The following is a 17,202-nucleotide window of genomic DNA, read 5'->3' on the forward strand; positions in this document are numbered from 1 at the left end:
TCAGTGCAGACCCGACAGGACCACACACTCGAACTTGGACTGGGAAACTACCTCCTCTACTAGCCCAGAGGGGAAAAGACAGGCTTTCGGGACCACCCACCCACAGCTCAGCCAATGCGAAGCCACTATACTCTCAATTCCCAGTTTACTCTCAGGGACTCGTAGATGTTAACAGCCTTCCCAACTTAGCCCCTTCCCCTTTCAAAAAGCCTACCTCTCTCGTGTCCTCCGGACTGGCCTACTGTTGAGCCTCAGCTTGCTTGTTCCAGACTGCGGTGCTCTTTCGTTCTCAAAGAAACTAGTTTTGCCCGTCAAATAACTGGCAGACTATACTTCAAAGGACCAAAGCCCCCAGGCATTCCGGGACCCCTCCCTTTCTCCTGTCACCTGCAACACCCCAAATTTGCCTTGGCCCTTCTCAAACCCGGGGCCAAAATTCAACCGCTTCTCTGACATCCACGGTGACCCTTCTGGCCCGTCAACGATGACATACACTCGCGCAGGCACCCCCTCCTGCGCTCCCTACGCCCTCTGCCCCCCACCCCTGCAATCTGTCCTCTCCGCAGCCAGATTGGGCACATCTATTTACACCCGGGTTACACCGCCTGGCACACCGCCAGCACGGATGGACTGGTCAGGCAGCCAGGTGACAGGCGTCACGGGCGCCGCTGCACCTTGCGTTCGCTGAAAGAACCGAGACCTGCCGTGCCCCGCTGGTGGCGCAGGCCCCCTGCAGCCCTGCACCAGCCGGCCCCTCCCCTGCAGCCCGCTCCCGCACCCCGTCACGCCGGCGCTCAGACGCGGGGACCCCGCCCGCGAGCGCCTCCCCGGCCCGGACACCGGGCCTTGGGCCGCAGGGACGAGAGCAGGCGCCCCGCGCTCGGGCCTGGAGGGTCAGGGGCGGGGCGGGTGGGCCCGGGGGCCGCGCGTTTACCTCAGCCGGGTTCCTAGGCGCGGCCGCCGCCATCGGACTGTGGGAGAACTGACACTCGAGCCCGCGGTCCCAGTTCCGGCCCCGGCGGGGAGCAGCCCGAGTGGCGTCAGCGAGTCGTGACCCCCAGTCTATGCGGCGGGGACGTTGCCTCCCCTCGCGCTTTGTTAGTTTGTCACCTCGTCCCCAAAAGTCCGCTCCGGAACCTTAGAGGTTGAGCCGACCTGAGGAAAGGCCAGAAGTCGTCGGAGGGGTGAGGCAGGAAGTCCCGCCCCCAGCGGCTGCGCACGCCTAGAAATCCCTTTCCTGTTCCCTTGTTGGCTCCTCGCTCTGTGGTCTTTGCCCAGTGTCTTCCTGGTACCTTAGCTCCCAGCGCAGTAGCTGAGAGTGGGTTCTGTGCCCTGGAGCTTTGGAGCAGAAGTAGCTTCTGCACCCGGAGCCTGGACACGCCTCACCTGGCAGGTTACTGGAAAGTGCTGGTCCTACCCACGGGGAACTGCTTTGGACCTTGTTAAAAACCGAGAAGAGCCCTAATTTCACACCCCATGAAGTTCAATCAGCTTCCAAAGGAGAACTTATTTTAGATGCTCCCACGACCTCTTCGTAACGGAAATTACACCTCATTCCGTTGTGTACAGTACTTCAGAAGTCAAATTAATGAAGATTTGGGGTGATGGTGGGGTGGTCTGTAGCTGACGGCCAATAAAGAATTCTTGAAGACATCTTTGGTGCAAAAAGGTGATTTTCTTAAAGCACGGGGACAGGACCCATATGGAGAGACTAGTTATATATTTGGGAATTGGGGGAGGTAAGTCACTGTGAAGTTTCCAATGAGATTTTCTTGTGCTAAGGAAGAGTCACAGGATATTGGAGGCCTAGCTATTGTCAAGCTAAGGTTGTTTTTCCCTCTAGCAAAGCATTAGCATTAAGACAGTAGGATTTCCTGGAGAAACATTTTACTCTGCAGCCTCAAGTAGTTGTCAATGAGCTGTGGGTTATAAGGAAATTTAATTCTATCTGCCATTTCCTCCTGCCTTTGTTCTGACATCAAAATGTGTCTGTGCACAGCTGGAAAGATGTTGTTGCTCTTCAAATGCTTGCAGCCTGAAGTGTTAGAGTCAGTTTGTAATTGTTTAGAACAATAGAAAAGTCCCTGTTACCATAAAAATTCAGCCCAGTGCATTTTAAAGGTCTTTAGGATTAGTCATTCATTTGTGAATTGGGCGGCATCACATCTACCAAGTAGAGGGAAGCAATAAAGGGCTACAGAAAGCTTAAGGTAAGAACTTCATAAACGGAAAAAAAAAGGATTATGTCAGGTGGGGTCACTTTGTTATGGGACAAAAAGGTCTTATCAGGGGAATACCTCATCTTTGGTGATGGAAAGGGTCCATCCATATGGCTAATAACCTTTTTGGTATTGACCCCAATATTCCTGACTGACCAGTGGAAACTAAATTTCTGGGGTTGGTTGAGAGTACAATGAGTTTAGGTATTATGCCCAGGTTTGGTGACATGGCCTAGCAGAAGTGACTCCATCTGAGGCCTGTGGTTTTCTTTGTCACACCCTATACAGGTCAGTGACAGGGAAGAAGGAAGAGGGATGGTAGGCCACCCTGAGTTAGGTGAACAATGACGAGGTTAGCCACTGGTTCTGATGAGGGAGTATGAGGCAGGCTGAGGGGCAAAATACAGGCTGCACCCCCCTCCCCAACCAAGTGGAATATGTGTGATATTCCTTAGATACTCCTGGCTACTGAACAACAAAGGAAAGAGGTTAAGTGCTTGCCATGGTAATGTGGGAAACTAAGGCAAATGAAAAATTAAATTTCCTTACTGCCTATAGCCCATTGACAAGTCCTTGAGACTGGCAGAGTGACCACCCTTTTAGGATTTCAGGACCACCTTTTTAGGATTTCGGCTGCCTCAAGGATGACACTTTACAGGGAGCAAAAGAGAACCTTGGCTTCACATTATCCCAACCTCGAGGATCCTGTAAGTCAACTTCTCAACTGTCCCAAGATACATGCTGGCAATCATACTCCAAGCTTATGGTTCCCTGATATGAATCTAAAGGGTCTCATCACTGAGACTTTATTAAACGGTGATAAATGATGTTTCCCTAGCAACAGCTAGCCTCTCAAGGTCCTGGAAACCTTGCTTCCAAAATTACTTAGAGAGATACTCTATCCCTGACCCCCTACCAACCTGAGGGTATATAATGAGTTACCTGTCACAACCCCAGTGCAGCTCTTCCTGCCCACAAGTCCTGTCCCATGCTTTAATAAAATCACCGTTTTGCAGGAAAGATATCTTCAAGAATTCTTTCTTGGCCGTCGGCTCTTGACCCCATGAACCCCCCCATCACCCCAAAACTTCATCACTTCTACACTTGCCTGTATCATGATTGTGTCCCATCTGTTGAGAAACACTTTTATCCATATATTTTTACTTCATATTTTCATATATACTTGATGAAAGAGCATAAGTCAAGCTGACAGGCCACAAATGCTCCCCACCCCATTTGCGATTTGTGTGACATTTCTCAGGCACTCCTGGCTGCCCAAGGACAAAGGAAAGGACAGAAGACAAATGGCTGGTAGAGATCACAGTTATACAGGACAGGAGTCTCCATCAGTTTGCAAATATCTTAGTAAATTACAAGAAAAAGGCAATCTTAATCAATAGCCTAATCTCCAGAAAACTATAGGCTCAGTTTCTTCGAGCTCCAACATCACCCATCAATAGGGATATGAGGGAACAAAGGCAGAAAGAAGGAAATGGCAGGTAAAATTTCCTTATAACCTGCAGCCCATTGGCAGATACTTGAGGCAGGCAGAGTAAAATGTTTCTCCAGGAACTCCCTACTTTCTTAATGCTAATGATTTGCTAGAGGGAAAAAACAACCTTAGCTTGACAATAGTTGGGTCTCCATTATCCTGTGACTCTTGTTTAGCATATGAAAATCTCACTGGAAACTTCCCCTTGACTCTACCTCCCCCAACTCCTAAATATATATCCAGTCTCTCCACAGGGTCTGGGGCAGCTCTTCCTGCCCACAGGTCCTGCCCTCATACTTTAATAAAATCACTTTTTTGCACCAAAGATGTCTTAAAGAATTATTTCTTGGTCGTTGGCTCTGGACCACCCCTCCCTCACCCCCAAACTTCATCATACTCCATTTTTTTTAGGAGTCTGACATTAATCTCAAACAGAGAGCAACTTAACTGATGCTGTTTTGGGTCCCAAACACATGTTGCCATTTTCAGTTGGAGCAAGTGTGCAAAGGGAGAATCTGAACCCTGAGTTAAAGGGTCATTTGAACCCGATGATCTCATCACCTTGCTGGGAAGTGATTCTTAGTTCTTCAGGCACTGGCAGTAGGAATTGAAAGTATGCTACAAAATCAGATGTGAAAAGCCATTTCAGAAAGCAGTTCACAACATTTATCTAGTGGTGTAAAGGCAGTGGCCGAAGTACCTATGGGTAAACCAACATTCTATCTACACATCAGTAAAGACTAAAAAAGTTACAAACTCACAGGACTTTTAGAAGCCGACTCTAAGTAGTCTGAGAAGATAGAATCAAATGGAGCATGTGACTGTGCTACACCAATGTGCTTGGTCATTGTGAAGGTTTTATCTCCAAATTGTGATTTTTTTTTTTTTTTTTTTTTTTTGAGAGAGAGGGCATAAGCAAGTAAGGGGCAGAGAGAGAAAGAATCCCATGAGGGGCAGAAAGAGAGAGAGGGAGAGAGAAAGAAGTGTGGCTCATCTAAAGTGGTGCTTGTGTTCACCCTAAGGGGTGGGGGGGCTCAAGCTCACCCAATGTGGGACTCGAACTCAAGAACCATGAGATCATGACCTGGCCGAAGTCAGATGCTTAACTGACTGAGACACTCTGGCACCCTGACTTTTTCATTTTTGAAAACACTGAGTAATACTACTTTCAAGCTTAAAAATAAACAGCCAGTTATTTTATTAGCAAACTGAGTTTATTCAGGAAAAGCAGAGGAATTTCAACTGCATATAAGCACACTATTGCATACCACTAGCAAATCTGAGGAAACACAATAAAAGTTGTCTTTTACTAGGTTTTAGAAGGAAATTGGGGAGGAATATTTCAATAAATGACATTAAAGAACAAGAGTTTGAGTTTACAGTAGTTTTTCATTGGCTGCATGCCATGGTTAGTGTGTCCTTGCTGGGACAAGGAGAGATCATCCTTCTTTTATTTAAAGCTAAAGATTAAAGTCCTACCTGGGCAGCATCCTCCCTGTCATCCTCCCTTTCCTTTTTCCTGCTGATTTTTCATGTCCAACCTATGTGAGAGGTCAGCCTTCAGGGCCTCCTGACTCCATTCTATTTTTTTTTAATGTTCATTTACTTGAGAGACAGAGAGAGAGCACAGCAAGGTGCAGAGATAGAGGGAAAGAGAGAGAATCCCAAGCAGTCTCCATGCTGTCAGTGCAGAGCCCAACATGGGGCTCAATCTCACCATCTGTAAGATCCTGAAATGAGTTGAAAACAAGAATTGGATTCTTATTCAACTGAGCTACCTAGGTCCCCCTCCTGAGTCCATTTTAAATGAGGCGTCCTTTACTAATTTTCACACTACTTTGGAGAAAGACATGAAGGGGACATTTAGGACACCAAGAATAGTTAAAATGAGAGGGAAATTGAAATGTCATTTTATTCACTGTTCTAAGAAATGTGCACTGAGCACACACTGGGTTTTCAGGAACTTTTGGGAGATGCATGAGAGAAATGCAGGCACAAGACAAGCAGTCCCATCTTCATGTTACTTTTATTATGTTCAAGGAAGACACAGGAAACAGGGAAGCAGAAATAGTAAGTTATATTGTATGTTAGAAGGTGGCAACTGCTATGGAAACAAAGATAGGTAATTTTGTGAGGACAGCAGATTGGATGTAATATTACACTGGGCAATAAGGAAGCCCTCCTTAATTAGAGCACCACTGAGGGGTGCCTGGCTGTCTCAGTTGGTAGAGCATGCAACTTGATCTTGAGGTGGTAAGTTCATGTCCCATGTTAGCTGTAGAGATTACTTAAAAATAAAATTTTTTTTTTAAACATTTATTCATTTCTGAGAGACAGAGACAGAGCACGACTGGGGGAGGGGCAGAGAGAGAGGGAGACACAGAATCCTAAGCAGCCTTCAGGGTCTGAGCTGTCAGTACAGAGTCTGACGCAGGGCTCGAACCCATGAACCATGAGATCATGACATGAGCCAAAGTCGGTCACTTAACTGAGCCACCCAGGTGCCCCTAAAAATAAAATCTTTAAGAGGTGCCTGGGTGGCTCTTTTGGTTGAGCATCTAACTCTTGATTTTGACTCAGGTCATGATCTCATGGTTCATGAGTTCAAACCCTGCATCAGGCTCTGCGCTGACAGTGTGGAGCCTGCTTGGAATTCTCCCTCTCTGCCCCTTCCCCCACCCTCAAAATAAATAAATAAACTTAAAAATTTTTAAATAAAATCTTTAAAATTAATAAATAAAAGCAGAACTGAGCAAGGATGAGCCTTATGGGCTTTTTAAAATTAGTTCTGTTAAAAGATAAACTGAGGTATATTGAAATTTCACAGTATATTTCAGCATACAGCAAATCCAATCAGGCAGCACCAAAACAAACTAGGGGAAAGGCTTTTGTAGACAAAAAGGGAAAACGAAGCAAATAAGTTATAAGATTGGCTATAGCTTAAGGAATTGCCTTACTTAGGAAAGCCTAGTTAGTTGGCTGCTTGAGATTGGGTGTTCTTAGGATTGTTTTCTTACCCTTGAGGCATTCACAAGAATTTGCTTGAAAATAGGTTTTTGTTTGCTTATGTAGGCAGCTAGAGCATTGGAGCCTCCTGAGTATAATGGCCACCTTTTTTAAATTAATTAATTAATTAATTTTTAACCTTTATTTATTTATTTATTTATTTATTTTTAACGTTTATTTATTTTTGAGACAGAGAGAGACAGAGCATGAACGGGGGAGGGTCAGAGAGAGGGAGACACAGAATCTGAAACAGGCTTCAGGCTCTGAGCTGTCAGCACAGAGCCCGACGCAGGGCTCGAACTCACAAACTGCAAGATCATGACCTGAACTGAAGTCGGGCACTAAACTGACTGAGCCACCCAGGTGCCCCTATAATGGCCTTCGTGATTTACAGTTCCAAGCAAAAGAAGCAGGTGGCTAGATGACTTTAGTGTGTGGATTCCTTGGCAGTAAGGAGCCCCTGGGACTCTAGCCCTCTAAGCCTATGGGCTGCTTGATTCATTGCAGAGATGCTCAGGAGGTGTCCATTAAAACCTTCACTCTGGGGTGGGGATGGGGGGCAGTGCTAACATGGTGGCATAGTAGAAGGATCCTAGGTCATCTCCTCCCTCAGACACAACAGGATAACTATCATATCACTCTGAGTATGCATAAAATCAACATGAGGTCTGACAGAATAAATCTCACAACTAGAGAGAGAAAAGAGGCCACACTGAGGAATGTAAGAAGTGTAGAGATGTGGTTTGGGGAGAAACATATGTTGGGTGCTGCTGAGGGAAAAGAGCCCAGGTCACTGAGAAAGAGAGAGAGTACAGGAGATCACAAGAGGAGGAAATTTCCCCAAAGCCATTGGCTGGGAAAACAAGTAGATTGATTTCCTGAGCTTTTGCAACCAGCAGGGCTCAAAGAATGTAGTTTTAAAGTTTGGCGTTTTTAAAGTTTGGCAGTTTTATTTATTTATTTATTTATTTAAAATTTTTTTTTTATTTTAACGTTTATTTATTTTTGAGACAGAGAGAGACAGAGCATGAACGGGGGAGGGTCACAGAGAGAAGGAGACACAGAATCCGAAACAGGCTCCAGGCTCTGAGCTGTCAGCACAGAGCCCGACGCGGGGCTCGAACCCACGGACCATGAGATCATGACCTGAGCCGAAGTCGGCCACTTAACCGACTGAGCCACCCAGGCACCCCAAAGTTTGGCAGTTTTAAAGTTGAGTCAGATAGAGGCCTGAGAGTACTGCCCTATTCCTGGAAAGAAGGCAGGCAAGCCACCTGGGGGTAGAAGGCATAATCTGAAGAATGTCTAAGGCTCACAAGGGAGACAATATTCACTCTTCTTGGAGTCCCTTTGTGAGAAGTGGCAGAAACGGCTTTCTGAGAACAAAAATGCCAGCGGGTGCCATTTTCCTCCCCTGCTCGTAGCACAGATGCTGAACCTTGTGCCAAGGGTGGCTTATTCTGACACTGGCTGCAAGCCTGCTTGCTCCAAGTCTCGAGCCCCTGTTCTGGTGCAACTGCCTTTCTAAGTCAAACCTGTATCAGTCCCAGCACAATGAGACCCTCCCCCAGAAGACCAGCTCAGACCCCTCCCACAGCACTTAAATTTTAATTTTATTTGATTTAATTTAAACTTAAATTTTTGAGTTTTAAAAGTCAGCAGGCTTGGCTGGGATAGAGCCCAAATTGCACTATACTGCTCCTGGCAGACAAACAACCTGGAGACAGACAGAGCATACACAATGATTTGAAAAATGCCTGTGATGCACGAGGGATAATTCACTCTTCTGGGAGTGCTTCCCTGAGAGCAGCAAGCAAGGACACCCTCTCTGGCAACAAAGGAGCTGACAGCACCATTTCTCTTCCCTTCCCATCAGCATAAAATGTTTCAGTAAACATCACAGCAGTGGACACTGGCCGCCTAACTTGCATACACAATGTCCCATCCACCAGCCCTGTGCCAGTAGTGCCCTTTTGGGGCAAATGCGCTTAAGTCTCAGTGCAGTGGGCCTCTTCGGTGGAAGACCAGCACAAAGCTCCATCCACACCATGTCTCCTGACCAGAGAGCTTTACAAGGCCTCAAATCTAGTGGAAGTAGCATCAGGTCCCACTTAACAAGCAGACCAGAGCACACCTACTTGAAACTCACCACACTTTGGCCAAGGTCCAAACACTGACCACTGCAGGCATGTAGAGCCTCTGCAGACAACTGGCCTGGAGGATAGAGCAGCCAAAACACAGCAGCAGAATGCATGCAGCACACACCAGAGACACTCCCTGAAGTGCCAGACCCTGGACACTATATGACCTCTTTTCATAAAGTCATTACTCTCAGGATCAAGACACATAATAGGCTTTTCTAACACACAGAAGAAGACAGAGATGTAAACAAAATGCCAACATGGAGCAATTCTTCCCAAAAGAAAGAACAAGATAAGGTCACAGATAGAGATCTAATTGAAACAGACATAATTCATATGCCTGATGACACTCACTGGGCTTAAGAAAAAAATGGAAGACTTAAGGGAGGTCCCTACTGCAGAAATAAGAGTTAAAAAACAATCAGGCAGAAATGAAAAATGTAATAACTGAAATTTGAAACAGATGGGATACAGTGACCACAAGGATGGAAGAAGCAGAGGAACAAACAAGCGATATAGAAGATAGAGTTAGGGCAAATAACGAAGTTGAACACAAGAGAGAAAGAAGAATGATGGAGCACAAGAGAAGACTTAGGGAACTCAGTGACTCCATCAAACGTAATAACATTCATATCATAGGAGTCCCAGAAGAATTAGGGAAGGAAAAAGGGATAGAAAGTTGATTTCAGACAATTATGACTAAAAACTTCACTTCCTTGGGGAAAGTAAATGGACTTCCAAATCCAGGAGGGAAAAAGAACTCCCACCAAAATCAATAAAAGCAAGGCCAACACCATACATATTATAATTAAATTTGTAAAATATACTGCTAAAGCAAAAATCCTAAAAGCAGCAAGACAAAAGAAGTCCCTAACTTACAAGGGAAGATCCATTAGAATAACTGCAGATATCTCCATAGAAACTTGGCAGGCCAGAATGGTGTGACATGATGTATTCAATGTGCTAAATGATAAAAATCTGCAGCCAAGAATACTTCTTCCAGCAAGGCTGTCATTCAGAATGGAAGGAGAGATAAAGTTTCCCAGACAAACAAAAATGAAAGGAGTTCATGAGCCTTGCGAGAAATATTAAAGGGGACTCTCTAAGTGGGAAGGAAAGACCAGAAGGAACAAAGACAGGAAAGGAACAGAGAAAATCTCCAGAAACAAAAACAAAACAAGTAATAAAATGGCACTAAATGGATACCTATCAATAATCACCCTGATTATAAATGTACTAAATGCTCCAATCAAAAAACATAGGGTATCAGAATGGCTAAAAAGCAAGACCCCCCCAATAAAACAAAACAAACAAACAAACAAAAAAGAGGAAATAAGATCCATCTCTATGCTGCCTACAAGAGACTCATTTTAGATCTAAAGACAACTGCAGATTGAAAATGAGGGGATGGAGCACCATTTATCTTGTTAATGGACATCAAAAGAAAGCTAAAGTAGCAATAATTAAACAATTAGACAAACTAAATATTTTATTTTTTTAATTTGAGGTGGGGGGATAAAATCTTAAGCAGAAAGGGACAGAGGGAGGGAGGGAGACAGAGAGAAAAAGAGAGAGAGAGAGAGAGAGAGAGAGAGAGAGAGAGAGAGAGAGAGAGAGAAATCTTAAGCAGGCTCCATGCTTAACATGGGGCTCGATCCCACAACCTTGGTATCATAACCTGAGCCAAAATCAAGAATCGGACACTCAACTGACTGAGTCACCCAATGCTCTAGAAAAACTAGATTTTAAACCAAAGCCTGTAACAAGGATGAAGAAAGGCTCTATATTATAATAAAGGGAACTATCCAACAAGAAGATCTAACAATTGTAAATATATTTGCCTCCAACTTGGAAGAACACAAAGATATAAAACAATTAATAACAAACATAACAGAACTAATTGATAATAATACATTAATAATAGGGAACTTTGACACCCCCCTTACAGATCATCTAAGCAGAAAATTAACAGGGAAACAATGGCTTTCAATGACACACTGGATCAGATGGACTTAACAAATATATTCACAAGATTCCATCCTAAAGCAGCAGAATACACATTATTTTCAAGTACACATTGGACACTGTCCAGCATAGATCACATACTAGATCACAAATCAGGCCTCAACAAGTACAAAAAGATTGAGATCATACCATGCATATTTCCCACCACAACACTATGAAGCTTGAAGTCATCCACAAGAAAAAATTGGAAAGACCACAAATAAATGAAGGTTAAGCAACATGCTACTAAAAATGAATGGGTCAACCAGGAAATCAATGAAATTTTTAAAAATACATGGAAACAAATGAAAATGAAAACATGACTGTCTAAAACCTCTCGGATGCAGCAAAAGTGGTCCTAAGAGGGATGTATATAGCAAAACAGGCCTACCTCAAAAGCCATAAAAACCTCCAACGAACAAACTAATGTTACACCTAAAGGAGCTAGAAAAAGAACAATAAATCAAGCCTAAAGCCAGCAGAAGAAGCTTAGAGCAGAAATAAATGGTACAGAAACTAAAAGAATAGATCAATGAAACAAAGAACTGGTTCTTTGAAAAAATTAATAAAATTGATAAACTCCTAGCCAGACTTACCAAAAAGAAAAGAGAAAGAATAAAAATAAATAAAATCACAAATGAGAAAGGAAAAATAACAACCAATACCACAGAAATGCAAACAAGTACAATGGAATGTTTTGAGAAACCATATGGCAAAAATTGGACAATCTGGAAGAAATGGATCAATTCCTAGAAACATATAAAATACCAAAACTGAAACAGGAAAAAATAGAAAACTTAAACAAACTGACAACCAGCAAAGAAATTGAATCAGTAATCAGAAATCTCCCAACAACAAAACTCTAGGGCCACATGACTTCCCAGGGGAATTCTACCAAACATTTAAAGAATAGTTAATACCTATTCTTCTCAAAGTATTCCCAAAAAAAGTAGAAATGGAAGGAAACTTTCCAAACTCATTCTATGAGGCCAGAATCACCCTGATTCTGAAACCAGACAAAGACTCCACTTAAAAAGAGAACTACAGGCCAATATCCTTGATGCATATGGATTAAAAAATTCTCAACAAAATAATAGCAAATCAAATCCAATAGTATATTAAAAGAATTATTCACCATGATCAAATGGGATTTCTTCCTGGCTGCACAGGTAGTTCAATATTTGTAAATCAATCAATGTAATGCACCACATTAATTAATAAAAGAATAAGAACCATAGGATCCTTTCAATAAATGCAGAAAAAGTGACAAAGGAAAACATCCATTCATGATAAAAACCTTCAACAAAGTAGATATAGAAGGAAAATATCTCAAAATAATAAAGCCCATATATGAAAAATCCACAGCTAATATCATCGTCAATGGGGGAAAACTAAGAGTTCTTCTTCTAAGGTCAGGAAGAGGACAGGGATGTCCACTCTTACCACTGTCATTCAACATAGTACTGGAAGTCTTAGCCTCAGGAATCAGACAATGAATCAAAATAAAAGACATCCCAATTGGCAAGGAAGAAGTCAAATTTTCACTATTTGCAGATGACATGATACTTTAAAGACTCCACCAAAAAATTGCTAGAACTGATGCACAAAATCAGTAAAGTTGCAGGATACAAAATCAATGTTCAGAAATGTGTTGCATTTCTGTACATCAATAATGAAGCTGCAGTAAGAGAAATCAAGGTATCCATCCCATTTACAATTGCAACAAAAACCATAAGATACCTAGGAATAAACCTAACTAAGGAGGTAAAAGATCTCTACTCTGAAAACTATAAAACATGGGTGAAAGACATGGAAGATGACACAGAAAAATGGAAAAACATTCCATGCTCATGGACTAGAATGAATATTATTAAAATGTCTATCCTACCCAAAGCAATCTACACATTTAATGAAATCCCTACCAAAATACCACCAGCATTTTTCACAGAGCTAGAACAAACAATCCTAAAATTTATATGGAACCACAAAATTACACAAAGAACCAAAGTAATCTTAAAAACAAATGCAAAGCTGGAGGCATCACAATTCCAGAATTCAAGTTATATTACAAAGCTCTAGTGATCAACACAGTATGGTGGCACAAAAACAGACACATAGATCAATGGAACAGAATAGAAAACCCAGAAATGAACCCACAACTATATGGTCAACTAATCTCCCACAAAGCAGGAAAGAATATCCAATAGAAAGAACACAGTCTCTTCAACAAATAGTGATAGCAACATGCAAAAGAATCAAACTGGACCACTTTCTCACACAAAAAAATAAATTCAACATGGATGGAAGACCTAAATGTGAGACAGAAAACCATCAAAATCCTCAAGGAGAACACAGGTAGTAACCACTTTGACATCAGCCTTAAAAACTCCTTCCTAGATATGTCTCCTGAGGCAAGGGAAACAAAAGGTAAAGTATCCTATTGGGACTTCATCAAGATAGAAAACTTTTCTCTGCACAGCGAAGGAAACAATCAACAAAACTAAAAGGCAACCTGCAGAATGGGAAAAGATATTTGCAAGTGGCAATCCTGATAAAGGGTTAGTATCCAAAAGATATACAGAACTTATAAAACTCAACACTCAAAAAAAAAATCTACTTACAAAATGGGCAGAAGACATTAATAGACATGTTTCCAAAGAAGACATACAGATGGCTCATGGACACATAAAAAAATGCTCAATATCATTCATAATCAGAGAAATAAAAATCAAAACAACAGTGAAATCACCTCATACCAGTCAGAATGGCTAAAATAAACAACACAAGTAACAACTGTTGTTGGTGAGGATGCATAAAAAGGGGAACTCTCTTATACTGTTGATGGGAATGCTAACTGCTGCAGCATTCTGGAAAACAGTATGGAGGTCCCTCAAAAAGTTTAAAATAGGGGCACCTGTGTTGGCCCATTTGGTTGACCATTTGACTTCTGATACAGGCTTAGGTTGTGATCTCACAGTTGTGGGTTTGATCTCCGTGCTGGGCTCAGTGGTGAGTGTGGATCTGTTTGGATTCTCACTCTCCCTCACTGCCTCTCCCCCACTAGTGCACACACACACTCTCTCTCTCTCTCTCCAAATAATTAAACATTTTTTAAAGTTAAAAATAGAACTACCCTAGGATCCAGCAGTTGCACTTCTAAGTATTTACTTAAAGCATACAAAGATGCTGTTTCAAAGGGATACATGCATCCCAATGTTTACAGCAGCATTATCAACAATAGCCAAATTATGGAAAGAGCCCATAGGTCCATCAACTGATGAATGGATAAAGAAGATGTGGTGTATATAGGAGCGCCTGGGTGGCGCAGTCGGTTAAGCGTCCGACTTCAGCCAGGTCACGATCTCGCGGTCCGTGAGTTCGAGCCCCGCGTCAGGCTCTGGGATGATGGCTCGGAGCCTGTTTCCGATTCTGTGTCTCCCTCTCTCTCTGCCCCTCCCCCGTTCATGCTCTGTCTCTCTCTGTCCAAAAAAAAAAAAAAAAAAAAAAAAAAAAACGTTGAAAGAAAAAAAAAGGAAAAAGAAGATGTGGTGTATATATAGAATGGAATATTATTCAGCCATAAAAAATGAAATCTTGTCATTAGTAAAGATGTGGATGGAAATAGAGTATTATGCTAAGTGAGATAACTCGGAGAAATGCAAGTACATATGATTTCACTCATATATGGAATTTAAGAAACAAAACAGATGAACATAGAGGGGAAAAAGAGAGACAAACCAGAAAACATACTCTTAAATATAGAGAACAAACTGAGGGTTGCTGGAGGGACGGTGGGAGGTAGGAGGGAAGGATGGGCTAAATGAGTGATGGTATTAAGGAGAGCATTTGCTGTGATGGGCACTGGCTGCTGTATGTAAATGATGAATCACTAAATTCCACACTGTATGTAAACTAATTGGAATTTAAATAAAAACTTGAAAAAAAAACAGTGACTATGTAGTGATTCAAAGGTGGTGGCATACACATCTCTGTAAAAACACTAGTTGATGATGAAAAAAATTAAGGCTTTAGAGAAATTTTAGATGTGAAGTCTGAGAAGATATAGAATTAATCTGAACATTTGACTATGAGGGTCACTAAACATTTTGCTTCCAAAATGAGATTTTCTTCATTCTTGAAAACATTGAGTAATACCTGTGTGAAGGGAAAAAATAACATAAACACTTAATGATAATTTTATATTATTATTATTGGTACAATAAAAATATTTTAGTTCTTAATGAAATAAATTATTTACCTTTAAAATTTTTTTATATGTTTATTTCTTTTTGAGAGAGAGAGAGGCAGACAGAGTGCGAGCCGGGAGGCGGCAGAGAGAGAGGGAAACACAGAATCTGAAGCAGGCTCCAGGCTCTGAACTGTTAGCACAGAGCCCTACACAGGGCTCAAACCCAAGAACTGTGAGATCATGACCTGAGCAGAAGTTGGCCGCTTAACCAACTGAACCACCCAGGTGCTCCTAAACTGTTTACCTTTTAAAAATACATACCTAATTGTATTTGAATAAACTTTTATAATTGAGGTTTCTGTAAAATATCCACATAAGTAAATGCTTAGTTTATGTGACATATTCACAGTCCTCATTAATGTATTCTTCCCATTTTGGTAAATATTTTTACATTTCTCTTCGAGAATCTTTAAAAATGTATCCTTCTATCACTAATTTTGAGAATTCTCTTTACCACAATATTGTTTCTAAGAAATGTATTTATGTATTTATTTAGCATCTCACTTAATGGTATTATGTAAAAGTCTTATTTTCTTTCTGTATTTTGAATTGTTTTTCAATACTCAAATAATGTTATTCCTCATATTGTCTAAGTGAACGATGAATGCCAGCCTTCTGGGGTACTATATGAACAGCAGAAAACATAACCTGATTACTCTGGAACTGCCAAGAAACTTTGGTCAATGAATGACACAGGGTACCCAGTTACACATTTGTGAGAATAGGGAGGGAATCCAGATTGCTCTAGGAGTCTCCCAATTGTTACAACTAGAAAATGAGATCACATTAAGAAAATTCTGAACAAATATACAAAGTTAATTTTGGATGAGATCTGTTTCATGATGGCTCAAGGTGCAAAGATATAAACAAAATAATAAAAAGAAAAAATGTCATCAACATTTTAGGGACCATTTGCATATGAGGAACACATTTTTTCTTTCCAAAATTCACTGATTACTCAAGTATTAGAGGGGGCACCTGGATGGCTCAGTTGGTTAAACATTTCTTGATCTCAGCCCAGGTGTTGATATCAGGGTCCTGAGTTCAAGAGCTGCATTGGGCTCCACTCTGGGTGTGAAGCTTGCTTAAAAAAAAAAAAAAAATCAGTATTAGATGGTGAAATATGAGGGCTTTCCTAAATTGAGAAGGAAGAACACCACCATGCTGGATATCCCCTTATCAAGTCTTCCGGGCAGAATCCTTTCAATAGGGCAGAAATAATAGCTGTAAGATAGATTTAAATTCCCATGATTGAGAACTATCAGTGTATACTTGAGAAACACTACAGAAACTTATGAAATACTATTAGAATCAATTGTGTCGTTCATAATCATCACATATGTCAGGGAGTCAAAATTTTCCATTTATATAGGCAACATTCTCCTTAAATCTCTAAGGAAAAAGATATGAATAAAACACAACCAAAACTGTGCGATACAACAATAAAAATAAGAAAAATGAGGGAATGTTGAAAAAAAACTAAAAATTACATTTAATTAATATCCATTTTAAATAATAACATAAAACTGTTGTCTTATAGGAAAACATTTCCTTTTGCAATAATTAAATTCACAATAATAAGTACCTTATTGAATAAAAGTCCAACACAAGCATAAACATTTCTGATGTCCTCTGCTGTTAACAAAAGCACACAAAATTTTAAATAAGTAACTAAATAAGTAATCCATTGGATGAAAATAACTGCATTACAATATATAAAATATTACTACCACATATTTTTATTGGTAAAACCAAAAAAGAATAGAAGAATCCTTATTTACTATTATATACCTAGCATAAATTTATAGGCACTTATATGTGATAAAAGTAAATGATGAATTCATGGAGAGAAGGAATTTAGTTAACAGAAATTACTATATTTTAAATTACTGAAAAAAATAAAATATTGAAATTGAAGATATAGTTTAAAACAGCAAACATTTCTAGCTTTAATCTTAAAGAAAAATAAATAAGTACTAGATCTAAACATAAAGAATGGCAAATCTGTTAGATAAAAATACTGCAGGGGAGCCTGGGTGGCTCAGTCTGTGAAGCATCTGACTCGATTTTGTTTGGCTCAGGTCATGATCT

General features: G+C 41.0%; 2 protein-coding genes across 4 annotated transcripts in view; both read right to left on the reverse strand.

Moving 5' to 3' along the window:
• LOC128778049 (zinc finger protein 345-like) overlaps window positions 1–1,205 on the reverse strand; it is a 31,483-nt gene extending 30,278 nt beyond the window's left edge. For 2 of the 3 annotated variants that reach the window (XM_053906201.1, XM_053906199.1), the window contains exon 1: window positions 935–1,205. In XM_053906201.1, the coding sequence (XP_053762176.1) occupies window positions 935–967 (33 nt within the window). In that variant the 5' untranslated portion in view covers window positions 968–1,205. Of the gene's footprint in view, window positions 1–214; window positions 516–934 lie in introns of those variants that run through there. The other variant, XM_053906200.1, reaches the window with a different exon arrangement.
• Window positions 1–17,202, reverse strand: part of LOC109260430 (zinc finger protein 671) — a 226,377-nt gene that overhangs the window by 186,313 nt on the left and 22,862 nt on the right. The window lies entirely within an intron of this gene.

Source organism: Panthera pardus, unplaced genomic scaffold (assembly GCF_024362965.1).
Source record: "Panthera pardus isolate Hobbes unplaced genomic scaffold, ASM2436296v1 HiC_scaffold_18, whole genome shotgun sequence".
In the NCBI taxonomy this organism is placed as follows: Eukaryota; Metazoa; Chordata; class Mammalia; order Carnivora; family Felidae; genus Panthera; species Panthera pardus.